The sequence below is a fragment of the Trichoderma harzianum genome (genome assembly GCF_003025095.1).
Source record: "Trichoderma harzianum CBS 226.95 unplaced genomic scaffold M431scaffold_1, whole genome shotgun sequence".
NCBI lineage: Eukaryota > Fungi > Ascomycota > Sordariomycetes > Hypocreales > Hypocreaceae > Trichoderma > Trichoderma harzianum.
The window spans coordinates 1,565,629-1,580,253 of NW_020209249.1; the positions used below are offsets into that span (position 1 = coordinate 1,565,629).

General features: G+C 48.6%; 7 protein-coding genes and 1 non-coding gene across 8 annotated transcripts; 4 read left to right on the top strand and 4 right to left on the bottom strand.

The window, feature by feature from the left end:
* Positions 1 to 34: 34 nt before the first annotated feature.
* On the top strand, positions 35 to 589 carry M431DRAFT_181202 (hypothetical protein). Its single transcript, XM_024913132.1, has one exon. It carries the CDS (start codon positions 141 to 143, stop codon positions 498 to 500), a length of 360 nt encoding a protein of 119 aa, XP_024780120.1. The 5' UTR covers positions 35 to 140; the 3' UTR covers positions 501 to 589.
* Positions 589 to 1,549, top strand: M431DRAFT_181219 (hypothetical protein). The gene has a single exon (XM_024913133.1). The coding sequence runs from the start codon at positions 678 to 680 to the stop codon at positions 1,212 to 1,214; it is 537 nt and encodes a 178-aa protein (XP_024780121.1). The 5' UTR covers positions 589 to 677; the 3' UTR covers positions 1,215 to 1,549.
* Positions 1,550 to 2,396: 847 nt separating this feature from the next.
* M431DRAFT_72354 (hypothetical protein) lies at positions 2,397 to 4,436 on the bottom strand (the record flags this gene model as incomplete). The annotated part of the gene is made up of 2 exons (XM_024922018.1): positions 2,397 to 4,143; positions 4,222 to 4,436. 2 exons carry the CDS (start codon positions 4,434 to 4,436, stop codon positions 2,397 to 2,399), a joined length of 1,962 nt encoding a protein of 653 aa, XP_024780122.1.
* Positions 4,437 to 4,797: 361 nt separating this feature from the next.
* M431DRAFT_181438 (hypothetical protein) lies at positions 4,798 to 5,488 on the bottom strand. Its single transcript, XM_024913134.1, has 2 exons — positions 5,362 to 5,488; positions 4,798 to 5,301 (listed from the first exon to the last, which is right to left on the bottom strand). The coding sequence occupies exon 2, from the start codon at positions 5,244 to 5,246 to the stop codon at positions 4,923 to 4,925; it is 324 nt and encodes a 107-aa protein (XP_024780123.1). The 5' UTR covers positions 5,247 to 5,301; positions 5,362 to 5,488; the 3' UTR covers positions 4,798 to 4,922.
* A 1,386-nt stretch (positions 5,489 to 6,874) lies between these two features.
* On the bottom strand, positions 6,875 to 8,310 carry M431DRAFT_71495 (hypothetical protein; the record flags this gene model as incomplete). The annotated part of the gene is made up of 3 exons (XM_024921905.1): positions 6,875 to 7,557; positions 7,673 to 8,113; positions 8,193 to 8,310. The coding sequence occupies 3 exons, from the start codon at positions 8,308 to 8,310 to the stop codon at positions 6,875 to 6,877; spliced, it is 1,242 nt and encodes a 413-aa protein (XP_024780124.1).
* A 1,703-nt stretch (positions 8,311 to 10,013) lies between these two features.
* M431DRAFT_181512 (hypothetical protein) lies at positions 10,014 to 10,997 on the top strand. Its single transcript, XM_024913135.1, has one exon. The coding sequence runs from the start codon at positions 10,507 to 10,509 to the stop codon at positions 10,912 to 10,914; it is 408 nt and encodes a 135-aa protein (XP_024780125.1). The 5' UTR covers positions 10,014 to 10,506; the 3' UTR covers positions 10,915 to 10,997.
* Positions 10,998 to 12,207: 1,210 nt separating this feature from the next.
* Positions 12,208 to 12,671, bottom strand: M431DRAFT_476937 (hypothetical protein; the record flags this gene model as incomplete). Its single annotated transcript, XM_024915520.1, has 3 exons — positions 12,208 to 12,246; positions 12,306 to 12,391; positions 12,461 to 12,671. 3 exons carry the CDS (start codon positions 12,669 to 12,671, stop codon positions 12,208 to 12,210), a joined length of 336 nt encoding a protein of 111 aa, XP_024780126.1.
* A 1,418-nt stretch (positions 12,672 to 14,089) lies between these two features.
* M431DRAFT_t4 lies at positions 14,090 to 14,172 on the top strand. The gene has a single exon. It is a non-coding gene; the product is annotated as a tRNA-His (tRNA).
* Positions 14,173 to 14,625: the final 453 nt, after the last annotated feature.

Below are 14,625 nucleotides of genomic sequence, written 5' to 3' on the forward strand. Positions count from 1 at the left end.
GCGTCAAACGCCGTTGAATGGCCTGACGGGCCTGGGAATGGGCCGCCTATTGGAGCTTGTGTTTGGGCGAAGCGGTTTCTGACACCGAAATGCTGATATGTACTCCGTCGTACCGGTTCAGGTACTCCGTACTTTAGCACATGCTATCCGCTGTGAGATATGCAGTCGTGCATTTATTTTCTTTTCCTTTTTTCATTTTATTTTATCTTCTTCATTTTTTCTCTCTTCTTTTTTTTTTCTTTTTTTCTTCATCTGCCGCCTCTGCCTCCGTACCCACAGTGTCTCACTTTTTTGTCGGGACGTTTTTTTTTGTCTCTCATGTCTTCCCTTCCAGGCTCTCTTCCTGCTCTTTTCCCTTTTCGGTGATTTCCCGATACCGACTAGCAGAAATGACTAACAACCGACGGCAAGGCTCGCCTTTCTTTTCTCGCGCCAACGTCAACCCTAGCCGATGGTTCCTGATGCATGAGCTACGTTATCTCTGCTTGTGCTTGTCTTGAGCTCTATCGTCTCGGACCTTATTCTCTCGCAATGTAGCTTCGTGCTTGTTGATTCGCCATCTGCAGAGAGTCACGTTGCAGTGCGTAAGAGCAGTTCCTATCGAAACGCTCTGCGATATTACGTGCGTGACTGCGTGTCTGCAAGCCTGCGTCCGTATGTGCATGTGAGTACCTCGCATGCCGTATGAAGATGCGTATATAATTAGACCGTGTTGGAAAGGGTCAGATTGCAGCTCGACACGGATTGGCAGGGCGACCTGTTCCTACAGCAGACGGAGCCTTTTTTTTGTTTTTGTTTTTATCTCGGACAGTCATCGCGCGCTGCAGACAAGATCGAGCGGGGATATTGACCCCGTAGATGCCATTGGTGGTGATGACACCATGCGGTTATCTTTTTGCCTCGGTGCCCGAGTTGGAGCTGTGGCGAACGAGGTGTCCAATGTATGGGTTCAGCTGATCCCTAGGAGCAGAAGCCGATGCTCTAAGAGAACAGAAAACAAATCAATGCATGCCTTCTCGCCACTCTTACCTTTTAGTCACGGCAGCGACCTCATTATGAGTGATCTTACGATCAGGCAGATATCCCTTGGATCGAACAAAAGCAGGTTTAAGAGCCGGACAGTGTGCAGAGAGATCAAGGAGCAAGAGCAGACACCCGACATTTCTCTCGTCCCGATTAGGAATGAGATGCACCACACGCAGCTTTTCGTTTGAGAAAGCCTTCCATTGGATTACGTGGAAGAGCATTCATTCGATGTCTATCTTGACTTTGCCTGCCAACCAGCTTCGCTTAGAAATTTAGCGCTCTCCGTTGCAAATACGCTAGTTCCGACTGCAGGCTAAAACTCTCCCTGAATCTATGAAGGCGTGGTGGCTGCCTTCATTCAGCTTCGAGATTTGAATGAGCGAGTGTATGAGCCATTATGTCGGCTCTAACCGCGGTACATCGTACATGCTCCGGCGATTCACGAGACACTCGACTGTACTAAGCTAAAAGGCATACGGAGTACTGGTATCAATTATTACCTCAGCCAGATGAGGGGCGCAAAGGTCTGCCTGCTGGCCTAGTCGGGTATCAATGCTTATGGTTAATTGGAGCCCAACTGTCGACAACAGGTTAATGCACTAGCGTCACCAGTCCACTCGAGCCAATCGTTGGCATCATCACACATCATTGCCACTGATGCTATTGGGACATTGTTATGCGATATTGGAATGTGTTTTTCGATATTGTGACTGCGTGATGCAGCCGTCTCTACCGGCCCGGCAACCGTCGCTCCCCACCTTTTCCTATGCTGCTGTCATCATCCTTTGCACTGTGCCGCTTGTACTCTGTATTACGGAGTATGAAGAGTATGTGTGAGGGGAAGCACTGATGACTGAGCTCAAAGGAGCTCACTAGGGATCGTGTCTGCCCGAAAGAGTAGGAGAACAGGCGACCACACACGGCAAATCCCCATCAATGGAGGCAATGGGAAAGGAAAAATGAGGCTGAAAGATGCTTCATCAGCATCCAACGCACACCTCCGTTTGCTCACTCCTGCTTGAGGCATCCAGCCTAATTCAGCCGAACTAGTATGATTACTCGCCGTGATGCGCACCAATATGTGATCGATAAACATGGAGCCTGAGTATTGTCAAGCTTTGATAAAGATGGTGCGGAGCTCAAGGCAAGCGGAGCAGTGCCTGAATATCCAAGGCCAGCGGATGAACGATGAAAGCCAGGCTGCAGTGGAGCGGTTTTTCTCTTTCGGCATCGTGACTTGTTGATCATGCGTGAAAACCGGTATAGTTCGATCAGCGTCAGGACGGCCCCTTGAGCCCGAAAACTCTGCCTAAGAAAATTTTCGTGACGCGGATGAAGCTCCAAGGCTTCGTCTGCCAACTACGTGTTTTTCACCCAAACGTGAGCTTACTTTGCCCTTGTTCAAGCTTTGAGCCTCCCCGCCCACGTTTAGAAGCAAGGCCAGACCCTTTTGGTGGATGGCCTCGTGAAGCGGCTGGCTGCCCAGCAAATGTGGGCTTGACACGTTCACCGTCCTGAATGTCCTTGGCGAAATGCCAATCTTGATGGCTTTGAAATGACATGTCGTCGGCGAAGCTAGCTTTACATCTGAGGCAGGATAGGCCTGTGAAATGGGCTGAATTGCCTGTCTCCGTTGTCTCGTGACTTGATATCTCCGGGTTATTCTTTTCTTGATCGAGTTGGGGAAAGCTGGCGCCATTAGGCTGTAGCTGGTCAGCGTTGAGGCTCTCCTTCACATTAAGGGGGTCTTGGTCACCCGCAGGTCTCTTATGAAAAAAACGGTGGATGCTAGGTTTATCAAGCCGTGGCTTCTTGCTCTGTTGCTCCGTAGTCGAGCTTTCAGGTACGGTATCGAAGGGACGCAGTGGAGGCGTTTCATCCCTCTTCTTGAAAAAGGCACCAATGCCCATGTTGTTTTTGACGCCTTCCTCGAACCCGCCAACACTCAGGCTCAAGTTGGCACAGGGCCAGACGTCTCCTTCGGCAATGATTTGGTGGAGCAGCTCTTTAGCAAGGGTGAAGAGGGCTTGTTCATCTAAAGCCTTGCCTGATGAGATCGAGCTCGACTTGCTTCGCGTTTGTCCAGCGTGGCGATGGTGAAGATTAATTGTGCGCGGCCACCGCTTGTACTCCAGTATGCCTTCTTCAACCAGGCGGGAATAGATATCGCCCGCAAAAATCCGGAGCCACTTGATCGCTTGTTCGGGAGTCTTGATCGAGGGCCGGAATGACTTGGCTGAGAGCATAGATTTGATTTGAGTCCGCGAGTTTATTTCACTGTGGTCGATTCCCCTGATGGTGTTGTAGAGCCAAACGGCAGTTTCTTCGCCGAGTCTCGCCTTGAACTGGTCCAACGGGATATCGCGCAGCTCCTTGACGCTCTCTGTGCCGAACGTAGAAACAACTTGATCTCCTAGCTTGCCACCGAGGTTCCGCATCTTGGTGACTTTGATGGCAGTTAGAAATGGCAGCACCGCTCGACTGCGTACAACTGTCTGAGCATTGGGCTTCTTGAAAGCTGAGCCTAGCTTGCTGACCAGCTTGTTACTCGCGATACCTGCAGAACAGGTATATCCCAGCTTCCCACGTATTTGTGCGCGAACACCGCGAACTATCTCAGAGCCCATCAGTATAACTATGTCATCCCAGTCTGGATCGAGAGCTTCCTGGTCCTCCTCAAGAACAACAAGGTTGTCATCCCGCCAGTCGAGGGCAGCAGCAGACGGGAAAGGGAGACTTTCAGCTGCATCACCGGATGGAGGAGGATTTGAAAGCTCTGGAAAGCGGCGCAGCAGTTCCGAGTGAATGTGAGCTGAGAGGTCCAGGAAGACTTCATCGATGCTTGCCTTTTCAACCTTTTGGAGGTCCTTTGGCAGGGACTCTTTGATGAGTGCGAGAATTTTCCTCGATTGCAGGCGATAGGGATCTAGAGACACTTTGTCGGTAGCAATATTTGCAGCTGCATCATCTCGATACGCCCACTTGTCATCGCCTTCTCGCCAGGTGGCGACGTGTTGCGCAATCAATTCCGGACACAGTTTCTTGGCCTCGGTGATGTTGCAGTGGCGTCCAATCTCCCATTTCCTTGCGGGATAGTTGACAGCAATGAGACCTTGCCTGGGGTGCAACAGCCGGTTAGTCTCAGTCACTTCTCAGATACTTCTTCACGTGCTTAATTAGTCGAGGACATCTTACCACTGCTGCACGGCGAGGGGCTTATCTTCCGGGACACCGAGTCTAATCATCTCACACTGTGCATAGAATGCGTCGAGATCTATGTGAGCAACAACGCGCAGAGGAGTGGATGTGCTATAAGTCGCCATCTGGGCAAGCTGCCGATATGTGAAGCGTGAACGGCGGGCATCGCGCAGCGGCGAAGATGCGCCGCTGCTGGGCGATGGCGAAGACATGGGGCAACGACCAAGAGAGTGGTGATACTGATGACTGATGAGATGAATTCATTGAAGTGTAAAAATGAGCTGAGATGTATCGACACGTGAATGGTGGTGGTTTTGGTCCATCTCATACGCGATGTCAAAGTCGGAGTTTCCCTTGATCGGTACTACGGAGCGACCCACATTAAAGGCTGTTATGCAAGACATCTCATCTGCCTAAGCTCGGCACCACTTACGGGGTACACTGGAACAGAGCAGAGCTGGATTTAGATACTCTGCTGGTATCCATCATCAAATGCGCAAAACACTCTGTCAATCAACTTATTCGGCGCTGGATTTGTGAGATTTTATCCACCGGAAGAGCGATTTCGGAGATGAATCCTGTCAACAACACGAGTTACACAAAAGCCACACCATCGTTCCCGTCTTTGGCTTCTCCATCACCTCATGATGTTGCATGACCAAGCAGAAAATAGTTGTATTTCAAAAAAAATTCGACCATCAATAATCCTCATCAGAAGCAGCGGATGACGAATCTTTGGCCTTTATCTGCGTCGTCTCGTCATAGCCTTCAAGTTCATGCACCGCAGTGGCGAGCTGCTCCCTCAACTCTTCAGCTTCATTCTCCTTGGCAGCAACATTATCTTGCACCTCCGCTCTAAGACACAGCCTCTTCTCATATGTGATGATTTGCCTGTCGATTTCCAACCGCTGGTTCCTTAGTGCTTCGATCTGCTCATGCACAATTTGAAGTTGTTCCTCGGTCCTCTCGATGGCTCTTACGAGCTGTTCTCGGGGCGTAGTCTCGACACGGAGGTGCATCATGCGTTCGTATGTGACTTCAAGACCTTTGGACGATTTACTCTATCTCAGATTCGACCTTGCTCAGCCCTCCAGGTTAGCCATAACCGTTGTACACATCTGAGTCGATTGAACTCACAAGTGGATAACCTTGTGCCAATCTAGAGCAAACTCAGGCCAAGAACAGGCTGCCAAACATCAGTGTTCCTTCGAATAACCGTCTGTTTCCGCCCCCAAACTCTTGGGTACACAAGGATCGTCTGGATCGTCTTTGTGGGAACCTAATCCAGACAGGAAGGTGGCTACGTTTTGGGGGCTCTTCTCTTTATTTGGCGGATGTAGAGAGAGGTGTACTCGTACTCGCTCTCTACCCCCTTGCCGAAATGTCAATAAGAGAATCACTATCCGACTCACACGTCTCACGCCTCGCCAGATTGCCCCCTCGGGATTCTAGATGGTTAATTGGCTGATGGTGACGCGAAAAAAAAAGAAACGCCAAGTTTGTATTCGCTGTTAAGGGCATAGCGTCATGAAGAGGTGTCCGACACATTCTCGCAGATGCGATTATAACTGCTAGTACTTTGTGTCAACTATCGTATCGTACAGTGAAAGAGTCGACCCTTCCCTTGCCATGGCGTGCATGCACGATGGACAGGGATGATGGGGAGGAAGGACGAATCAGAGAAGAGCCGTTACAGCAATGCATGAGAGACACATTACAGTAGCGAGCCCGGCGCGGCGATGAGGCGATATCATGAAAGTGCCTTGTCCACGTTGAACCGTCATTGGCTCTGCATACGATACCTACCGAAGGGCGGCGTTTAGTCTCTTCCTCCCTGGATTGAAATACTAGGAGTCTCAGTGGCCCAGGAGGGAGAACGTTGGAAGCTATCCTCAACGGTTTGGGCATCGTGAATTGAATGGGGCCAATAGGGCTGAACTGGCCAGGTGCAAATCGCACTTCTTCAATTTCTAAGAACAGAACGTCACAATTATCCGTGCCTCCAGACCCGAACCCGAATACGCATGTGCTCGTATGTAGGTTGGTAGTAGCAGCATGCACGAGGAATGTGTTCGCTTCTCTATGGAGGAAGCATGACCAGCGTTGGAGACTGACCGCCCGTAAAGAGATACCAAGGAATTATTTTTGCTATCAAGCATGCATCGCTGTTGGCTGCATCGCTTCACCGGTTTACAGTGTTTCATGCTCTGCATACGAACCTTTCTTTACATGCGTTTTCCCATCCAGCCCAGCCAATTAGATATGTAGTGAAAAAAAAAAAAAAAAAAAAAAAAAAAAAAAAAAAAGAAATACCCGCGATGCCCTTGCCTGAATATGTTCATAAATTATGTACATGTATGTGTACGAAAGAGGGACAATTTGCACAAAAGGGCCCCATGTCTATGCCCGTCATAATACAGTAATAACACCAATGTGAGAAAACAAGAAAAAACAGAAAGGAACAGAAAAGAGACAGAGAGAGAGAGGCAAAATGTGTCTGCTAAAAAGCCAATCTAAAACAGCGCCCAAGGAAAGATACAAGACAAAATAGAAACAGTAGTCCGGGGAGGTGATGGTAGTGTAGAGTAGTATGAGAATGAGTGGTGAAGAGTTATTAGTCGGTCAATCAATCAGTCAAGCAATTAAACAATCAATCGCTGGCCCGCCGACCGCCTCTCTCCTGTAATTCGATGCCATGCCCGCCGCGTGAAGAGGCTTCGAGCTCGGGAATTCCGTAGCGCTTTCTTAGTTTTGAGATGAGAGGACCAAATCTGTAGTCACTCTCCATGCTCTCATGATTACAGCATGGCGAATGTCGGATAGGAAGCATCCACTCGATGAAGTTGTCTCCCATGACGGACTTCCAATTTTCCACGGCTCCCAGATCCCAGGGGTTTTCCCGTGCCTTCGTGCGGAGAATGGCAAACTTGCGCTCCGCCAGCTGATCTCTAGCAGAGATGGGTCCATGACTATTATGCGGCTGCTGGACTTCAGATCCCGGCCGCCGCGGTGGTCCACGAAGAGGGTATACAATGATGGGATATTTGTCCGAGGGCGGGGTGGACTGGGGGATGCGGACAGCCAGGGTGATTGTATGTGATCTCTTAAGCATATCGACATTGGTAGTGTTTGCGAGAATGTAGCGAAACGAAGTGAGCGCCATGCCAAAGGTAAAAGTGCCGAAGACGCAGGATAAAACGATTGCTGCGAGGGCCCATCCATCAAGGGGGTCTCCGTCTTTGTGGTGTTGTTGGAAGGAATATGCACTGACGGCGAGGCCTACGGCGCAAAATAGGCCGCAGTAGAAGCAAAATTGCGTAAAGAAGTTGAAGGCTACATTTCCCACAAAGGACAGGATGTTGTTAGCTCTCCAGATTCTCTCACTCATGGCCATGCATACAGAACAGGGACTTGTTGCTGTTCAAAGGGAGATGTATATATCACTTACAAGTCTCAGAGACCATGCCACCAACCCAGGGGCAGAAATGGTCCATCTTCCTGACGCAGCGGCCTAGGTCGCTCGAGTGATGTGAACGGTCTGGCTTCCACTGCTGGCACTCTGAGCACCACTTAGGACGGCCATCGACCTCGCATACAAAGACATCCTTGCTGTAGAAGGCCTCGAGGCCGGGACTGTCCGGGTTTGGGTCCGGAGGTACATATGCCCTCTCCTCGACGTCTCGGTTGCGTTTATGTCGCTTTCGTACTTTTTCGGCCGCCTCGCGCTCGCTCTGGTCCTCGGGAGCCAGAGGGACGACGCCTGGATTTAGTTGGACTGTAAAGAAGGTTCGTAGATAGGCGGCGGCCATTAACATGAAGAAGAGGAAATAGAGGACGAGGAACGCCGTGACAACGCCATCCTGGTGTTTTCTTTTGTAGAGGAAGCTGACTAGAAACGAACATTGAGGTTAGAAATCCGGTTCATCGTCTTTAGGAGAGGGAGGGAGAGGGTGAGGGTCGAGATTTACTGCAGAGGCGACCGACGACGGCGTAAGTCGCAACGGCTAGAATGCCGACGATGAACAAGGGAATGATGCGCACTGCCCATCGCGTGCCGGAGCGACTGCTGTGATGCGGACGCGACATGGCGGCATCATGACCGCAGCCCTTCTGCCCTTCTCTACTCAGCTTTGCTCTTCTTCGATCTGGTGTTTCGGGTATGAAACTTGCAAGAGAAATGGGGATGATTTGTTTGCAATCTTACTTGGCGATGATCCCGGTAGCGGGAGATGACCAATCGACGTCTATTCGCACTGTATAGATATGCGGTGGGCTAGTGGCAGTACACAGTGCTAGAGGTTGACGTCATGTCGTCACCCATGCCTGCCTTCCTTGCTAAGCTCGGGCAGCTCATTTAAACTTGCAGCGCTAAACGGCCGGCAGTGGAAAATCCTGGCACAAACCAAAAAGATTCTGCCTCTCTCTAACACTCTAGCTCTTATACACCATTTGTCCTTTCATCAAAGATATCGCGATACGATAGTTCGTGCTTCAACAATTGCAATGCCTTGATACCTTGTTTTTTTCTGCATCATCCCACCTTCTTTACCCTTGCTTGTCCTACCTATCCATTTGTTCCTTTTCCCCCCGCCCCCACACTCTGCAGCCCATGCGACAATGCGGCTCTGCAAGGCTTCAAGGCTGTTTTCAACCGGAAATTCCCCCAACCAGACACCATGGCAACGCCCTCAAATTCCTTCTTCTCGTAGCCGGATGCAGCCACATACTAGTTGGGACTTAATGTATTTTCCCATCCTACCTGAGCATCCAACAATCCATTCAATCCAGCCCATGTTGCCACGCAGGCAGGTCTCAAAAATTGAGGCTATCCTGCTAGCGTTGCATCATGAGGCTCTCCAACCTCTCGTGACAACTGCAGCTGGAGAGCTGCTCATATTCTGCTTGCTGTATAAATACCCACCCATCTATGCTCTCCATGTCTGCATATAATTGTTCTTTTCTTATTCTCTCGCTACTGCAGCTGCTGCTCCTGTGTCAATACATGAGTCAGCTTGGGACTGGCATGCTTGCGCAAGTCTTCAGTAGATGAGTATGATACCAAGTCCCATATAAGACACGTCGCGCATACTCCTCTAGAGACTCAAAAGAAAAGACTGCTCCTTGTCGAATTCTCTTAAACGTTGATAGTAGTCTTCCTTCACAGGCCACACGACACGAGTGACAAGATGGCTGTCTTTCTACAAAGAGAGCGTTTACGAGCATGTAAACACACAACACAGATGAAAAAATAAAGAAAGATAGAAAGAGAGAATAGGGGTAGAGAGAAACACTCCCATTCTTCACAATGCAAGAGCAGCAACTCAGTTGCCTTGCTGGGGTAAACTCCAAGTGATCCAAGCTCACGCAGAGCCTTGCTCAGTCGGAATAGCGTCGGCCACAACCTGGGAAGCCAGATGAGTGCACCCAGTGGTTCACCGAGTATAACCGGTCCATACACAAGACTTTCCTGCTTTTTCTCAAACCAGTACTAGCATCACCGAGGGGGAAATGCAGACTCATCTCCTCACCTGACGCTGCCTCCCTGCAAGGCTTCCTGGGATATAGGGCAAGGCGAGTCGCTGCGCCATCCGCCTTTTCGAGAGTTTTCGTGGCACCAAACAAGACTATTACGTCTTCGGTACATATCTCGCTGTCCATCCTCTTGGGATTCGGCCGCGGAATACCTCATCCTGACTATCAATATGGGTAGTGTTATTACATTTCACACCGGCAGGCTTCCGGCCTACCATCTGGAGCTTGCAGACCGAAAAGCTATGGAACACTCCCATCATGCCGCCGACCTCTCACCCGCTGTCTCGCCTTCTCGCCTTCTCGCCTTCTTGCGCTCTAGCGCTCTAGCGCTCTTGCGCTCTTGCGTGAAGTTGAATACTGAGGCAAGATTCTATATAAGGGAGTAGCTGTCTGTGTTTCTCTCATCATTTCGCAACATCAACCACTTCGAAAGCATAAGAAGCGATCTTTTCCCTTCTACAAACTTCCTGCGTTCAAAAGGCAGTTTTCTAGTATCATTTTTAATTTCACCACCTGGTCTAGACTGAACTGAAGTCTGGGACCGCAATTCACTCTTCCCATACTTTGAAATCAAGAATAAAAGACAGCAACAATGGGCTCTACCGTCAACACTTGGCAATGCTGCCGCTGTGGGATGTCTGGGATGCTCAAGGACACAAACCCCCAATGTACTGAGCATAACTGCCAACATGCTCGCTGCAAGGATTGCATTGTCTTCACCGACACCGTCGGCCCTGCTAAGCCTTTCAAATGATCCCTTGGACTCTCTTTGATCTCTGGAGGCTGGGTACAACTGTTAATTTTGGCGTTCATATTTGCTATTTGGCCCAAAAAGTCCACACCTGTTCCCTCTTTTTTTATACCCTATTTATTGCATTTTGCTTCTTGTTTTCATTTTCGGTGGGAAGGATGAGATGGGAGAAGCCGCCAACATTACATTGCAAGATGTCAATTCATCAGTCGGCCTCCGTCTTCATACAGCTCTGCAGCAAAATCCCAAAGCTTCCACAACAGTCGGTATTTCTGCAAGGCCACAGCATATCTTGGAGCGAGGTTTGGGGCTTGTTATGCCTGTTGGAGATGGCCACACACAATTGCGAGACGATGCCGGTTTCTTTTCTGGTTAATGAACAGGGTGGTGGACATTTGTTATTTTGACTGGATTTCTGTTTTGATGATTTCGATTAGATAGCTCCTACAAATTTTAACTCCATGTTGAGCAGCCTTCTGTGCTCACTCATACCAACATGTAGCATCCTTTACCGCGAGCCTTGGTGAATGCAGTTCCCCAAGAGCGACGTGACTCAACATGCCATCCTACAAACGCAATCATCTTTCTACAGCCTTAAGCGAGTTCTCACTTGCAAAGTTCCGTAAGTAAGCGCTGATACTATTCCACGAAAGGAGGTCTCCTGCCTCCATATGGTGAGGCTCAACAGAGGAGATGAGGCTCAAGACTGTACCTGCAGGGGGCAGTGCTAATCGCCTCACTCATGGCAAGTGGGACATCACCGAGCGGGCACTACAGCTATTTGGTCGCAAAGTGGATGAAAATGATGAATCTTTCTCATTTTCTTCCTTGCGCAAGTGGGTAAAGTGAATATGGTTTTGGCTGCCTTCTTACACTTTGGCGTTTTAGCCGGCGTGGCGCTCCAGCTTAGCTTGTTAGCCTTGTAAAAGCGTGGCTGAGATGGAGTCATATGCAGCAACGGCGAGCCCGGTAGGCAAACGGCCACTTGCCTTGCCAAGAAGAGAAAGTCTATGAACATGAAACCCAAAAAGTGTAAAAAATCTTCGCGATGGCGCCGATGGGTCTAGATTACCCCTTGATTAGAGCGTTGCTGTGACGTGGACATTGTTGTCCAACGCTACGCCATACTGGACTCCAATTGGGTGGAAGCCATGAGAAATATTAGGAAATTGTAAAAATAGGCGAAATGGCTAAAAAATTGATTCTTATGACCGGAATGGTGATGGATTGTTCTCAAGGCTCCGTCGCTGTTGGCGGGGGCGAGTGGACACTTGCATCCTCGTGAGATGCTGTCCGTTCTTAATCGCCTTGTATGTTTCATAGTTTTGGCTAAGTTTCAATAGCACTTAGTAGATATTTATAGAAACAGCCTCATCGTATATACAAAGTGATTAGCTATACAACTACGGTTATCCCAGGGTTGGAGGGGGAGGGGGTGCGGTTTGGCTGGGAAGCAGTTACGACAGACAGCATCATTCTTTTTAACACATCACCACAGCTCCACGACATGTACGTGGCATTATTTTGACGCACTCATCATATTATCACCAAAATGGCGTACGGATAAAATAACTGCATGGCTCATCCATGTGTGCCCACCCACTTCTTTCAATGTCTCTGGTAAGTTTCTCAGCAGTAGAATTAGCATTCGTCGATACGATTCGAACTCGGTCATGGGCACGTTCAGCAACAGCAGCTTATTAGGCCAGAGGAAGTTGGCACAGAATAGCCTCATCGCTCTATAGACAATGTCAGAACGCAAATCAACGAGTAAACACTTGAAGCAGCGGTCACTTACCGCGGAAGCAACGCAGCAGAGAGCCGATTCCTTGGTCTTGGTGCATGTCTTGCGCAAATCTTCAGAGTCATAAAACTTTTCGTTTGCTGTACAAAGTGAGTGAGAAAACATGGACACTCGAGGTTGTTTTCTCTTTCACTGAGCACTTCACTTACGAATATGGCAGTCGAGGCCGATGATGCCAAGGAGGTAAGAGCCACAGCACTGGGGGTTGCTATAGAGGCCTTTGGGGCATATAAGAGAGGCATGGTCGTCGTTGTGGTGATCGTGATCGCCCCACCATTCGCTGCCGACGTTGAGGGCATCCTCAAGAGGAGAGGCAACAGCAACAGCGGCGAGGAGGGCGGCGATGGCGAAGAACTTCATTTTTTGCAGATTTGGTGGGTTGTTTCAACGAATTATTCGAACTCAAGAGTATAATACTAGGAGTCTTGTTATTAAGATGGAAAGTTAGCCAAGGTGATTTCGATTAGAAACGAGAACTTTGTGAGAGAAATACATGGCCTACTTATACATCCACACACTGATATAGATTATATTTTTACCACTCTTATGCAGTGATTCTCTCTCATTCAGCCAGATGAAATCGGCAATACAATATAGTGTATCTCTCGCTCTCATCTCAACGCCGATACGCCGTGTTTCATCTATCATGTTGGCCGAGTACCATCCTTTATTGTGGATATTTAACGTCAGGCTGAGCTACGACGCATAGGTAAATATGATTGGCCGTGACGTTTCATCCTCGGCTTTATTGTTTCTTCTCTTCTTCGTATATGGATTAGGAAGCAAAAGAGAGTCATTAAATCTCGACTTATGCCGGTACCTTGGGAACGATTAGCTTAGCCAGCTGCTTGGCCTTTATATAGAGAGTAAACATCTACTGTGTAGTGTTATCCCCAGCAGGCATGTATACATGTGCTACGACTATACCTTACAGCTTCATTGTGGTCACCGGGGTAAGTATGTCATCCTCAAGACCACTTGAGTTTGTTGTATATTGTATGTTTTGGCGCCATGGCCTTTTTTCGTATATGCTTATCTTCTCCTCAATAAACTTAGTACATGTGAACTTTCTATATGAGTGTTGAGTACTACTAGGTAGTTAAGGTTCCAGGATGATATCAGTGAGGTAGATACCCCTCTCTTTGGAGCGTCTACCCAACCCGCCAGCCAGTAAACCACTAGTTCTGCGTTCTCATATGTAGAACACATGATATATCCGCAGGCGTTACGTCGAAATGTTGGACTTTATGCCTCAGCTTATCACAACCACATGAACGGGTCGAGACAGCCAAATTCATCGCCACTTTCGTATAGATCAGGAGAAAAACAGAAGGAGCTTCGGGCCATCGCATCGCTGAGGTTATTTTATTTCAAGGGTCGTCGCCGCACACTCTATCTATGGTGGCTGTAGCATGGCAGCATATCGATGAGTGTAGCTTACCTACCCTGCAAGGATGTGAGATTGACCGGAGAATTCGACATCCGCAGACTCTGACTGATGAATTGTATGATGAATAGACAACTTCTTGGATTAATCTTTTACTGTAATGTGTTTCCTTACTTTACCTTTTCATTGTTTGACGCGATTGAGATCTGACGACAGCTTAGAGATATGACGAAGAACGCAATTTCAAGTAATGGTAGGATTCTACTGAAATGAGTGAATCATGAAAACATGTGACAGAATGAAAGCCTCAATTTTCTTGGCAAGTCGCGCCGCTTTTTGCTCAGAAGCTTTATAGAAAGGTATACTAACGTTCTGGTCATCCAATCATCAAGCCGTAATAGTATAGTGGACAGTACATCAGTTTGTGGATCTAGCGAAACACTGAAAACCGAGGTTCGATTCCTCGTTACGGCATTCAAAATTTCATTTTTTGCATTTTCGCCATTTCTTGCGTCCATTTTTTCCCTTCTCTGCAAAACGTCTCAAAGAATACAACGACTTGAAACTATAGCAGACGCCTGCTTACAATTTTGTGGCCTGTTTTAAGCGAAAGAATGCACATCATCGTAGGCTTGATTCCCGGAGATGGGATATTGCTTTTTTGCATGCCAAGGCTGACTAATGGTGCGGAACCACCGCCTCACCAACCACAGCCAGTGTACGGAGTAAGCTGTAACTACATGTACTTGATATACGGGATATTCCAATAGTATACCACAAATCCTTCTGATAATGGTGGCCGAGTATATTCCTATTGCACACCGAAGATGAACGTCACCGAACTCATAGGCAGCAGCTGACCGGAGGGAAACAAGCAACACTGCTTCGTGCGGAAGGTGGTGCGGAATTGGACCGCAGCTGAGCTCC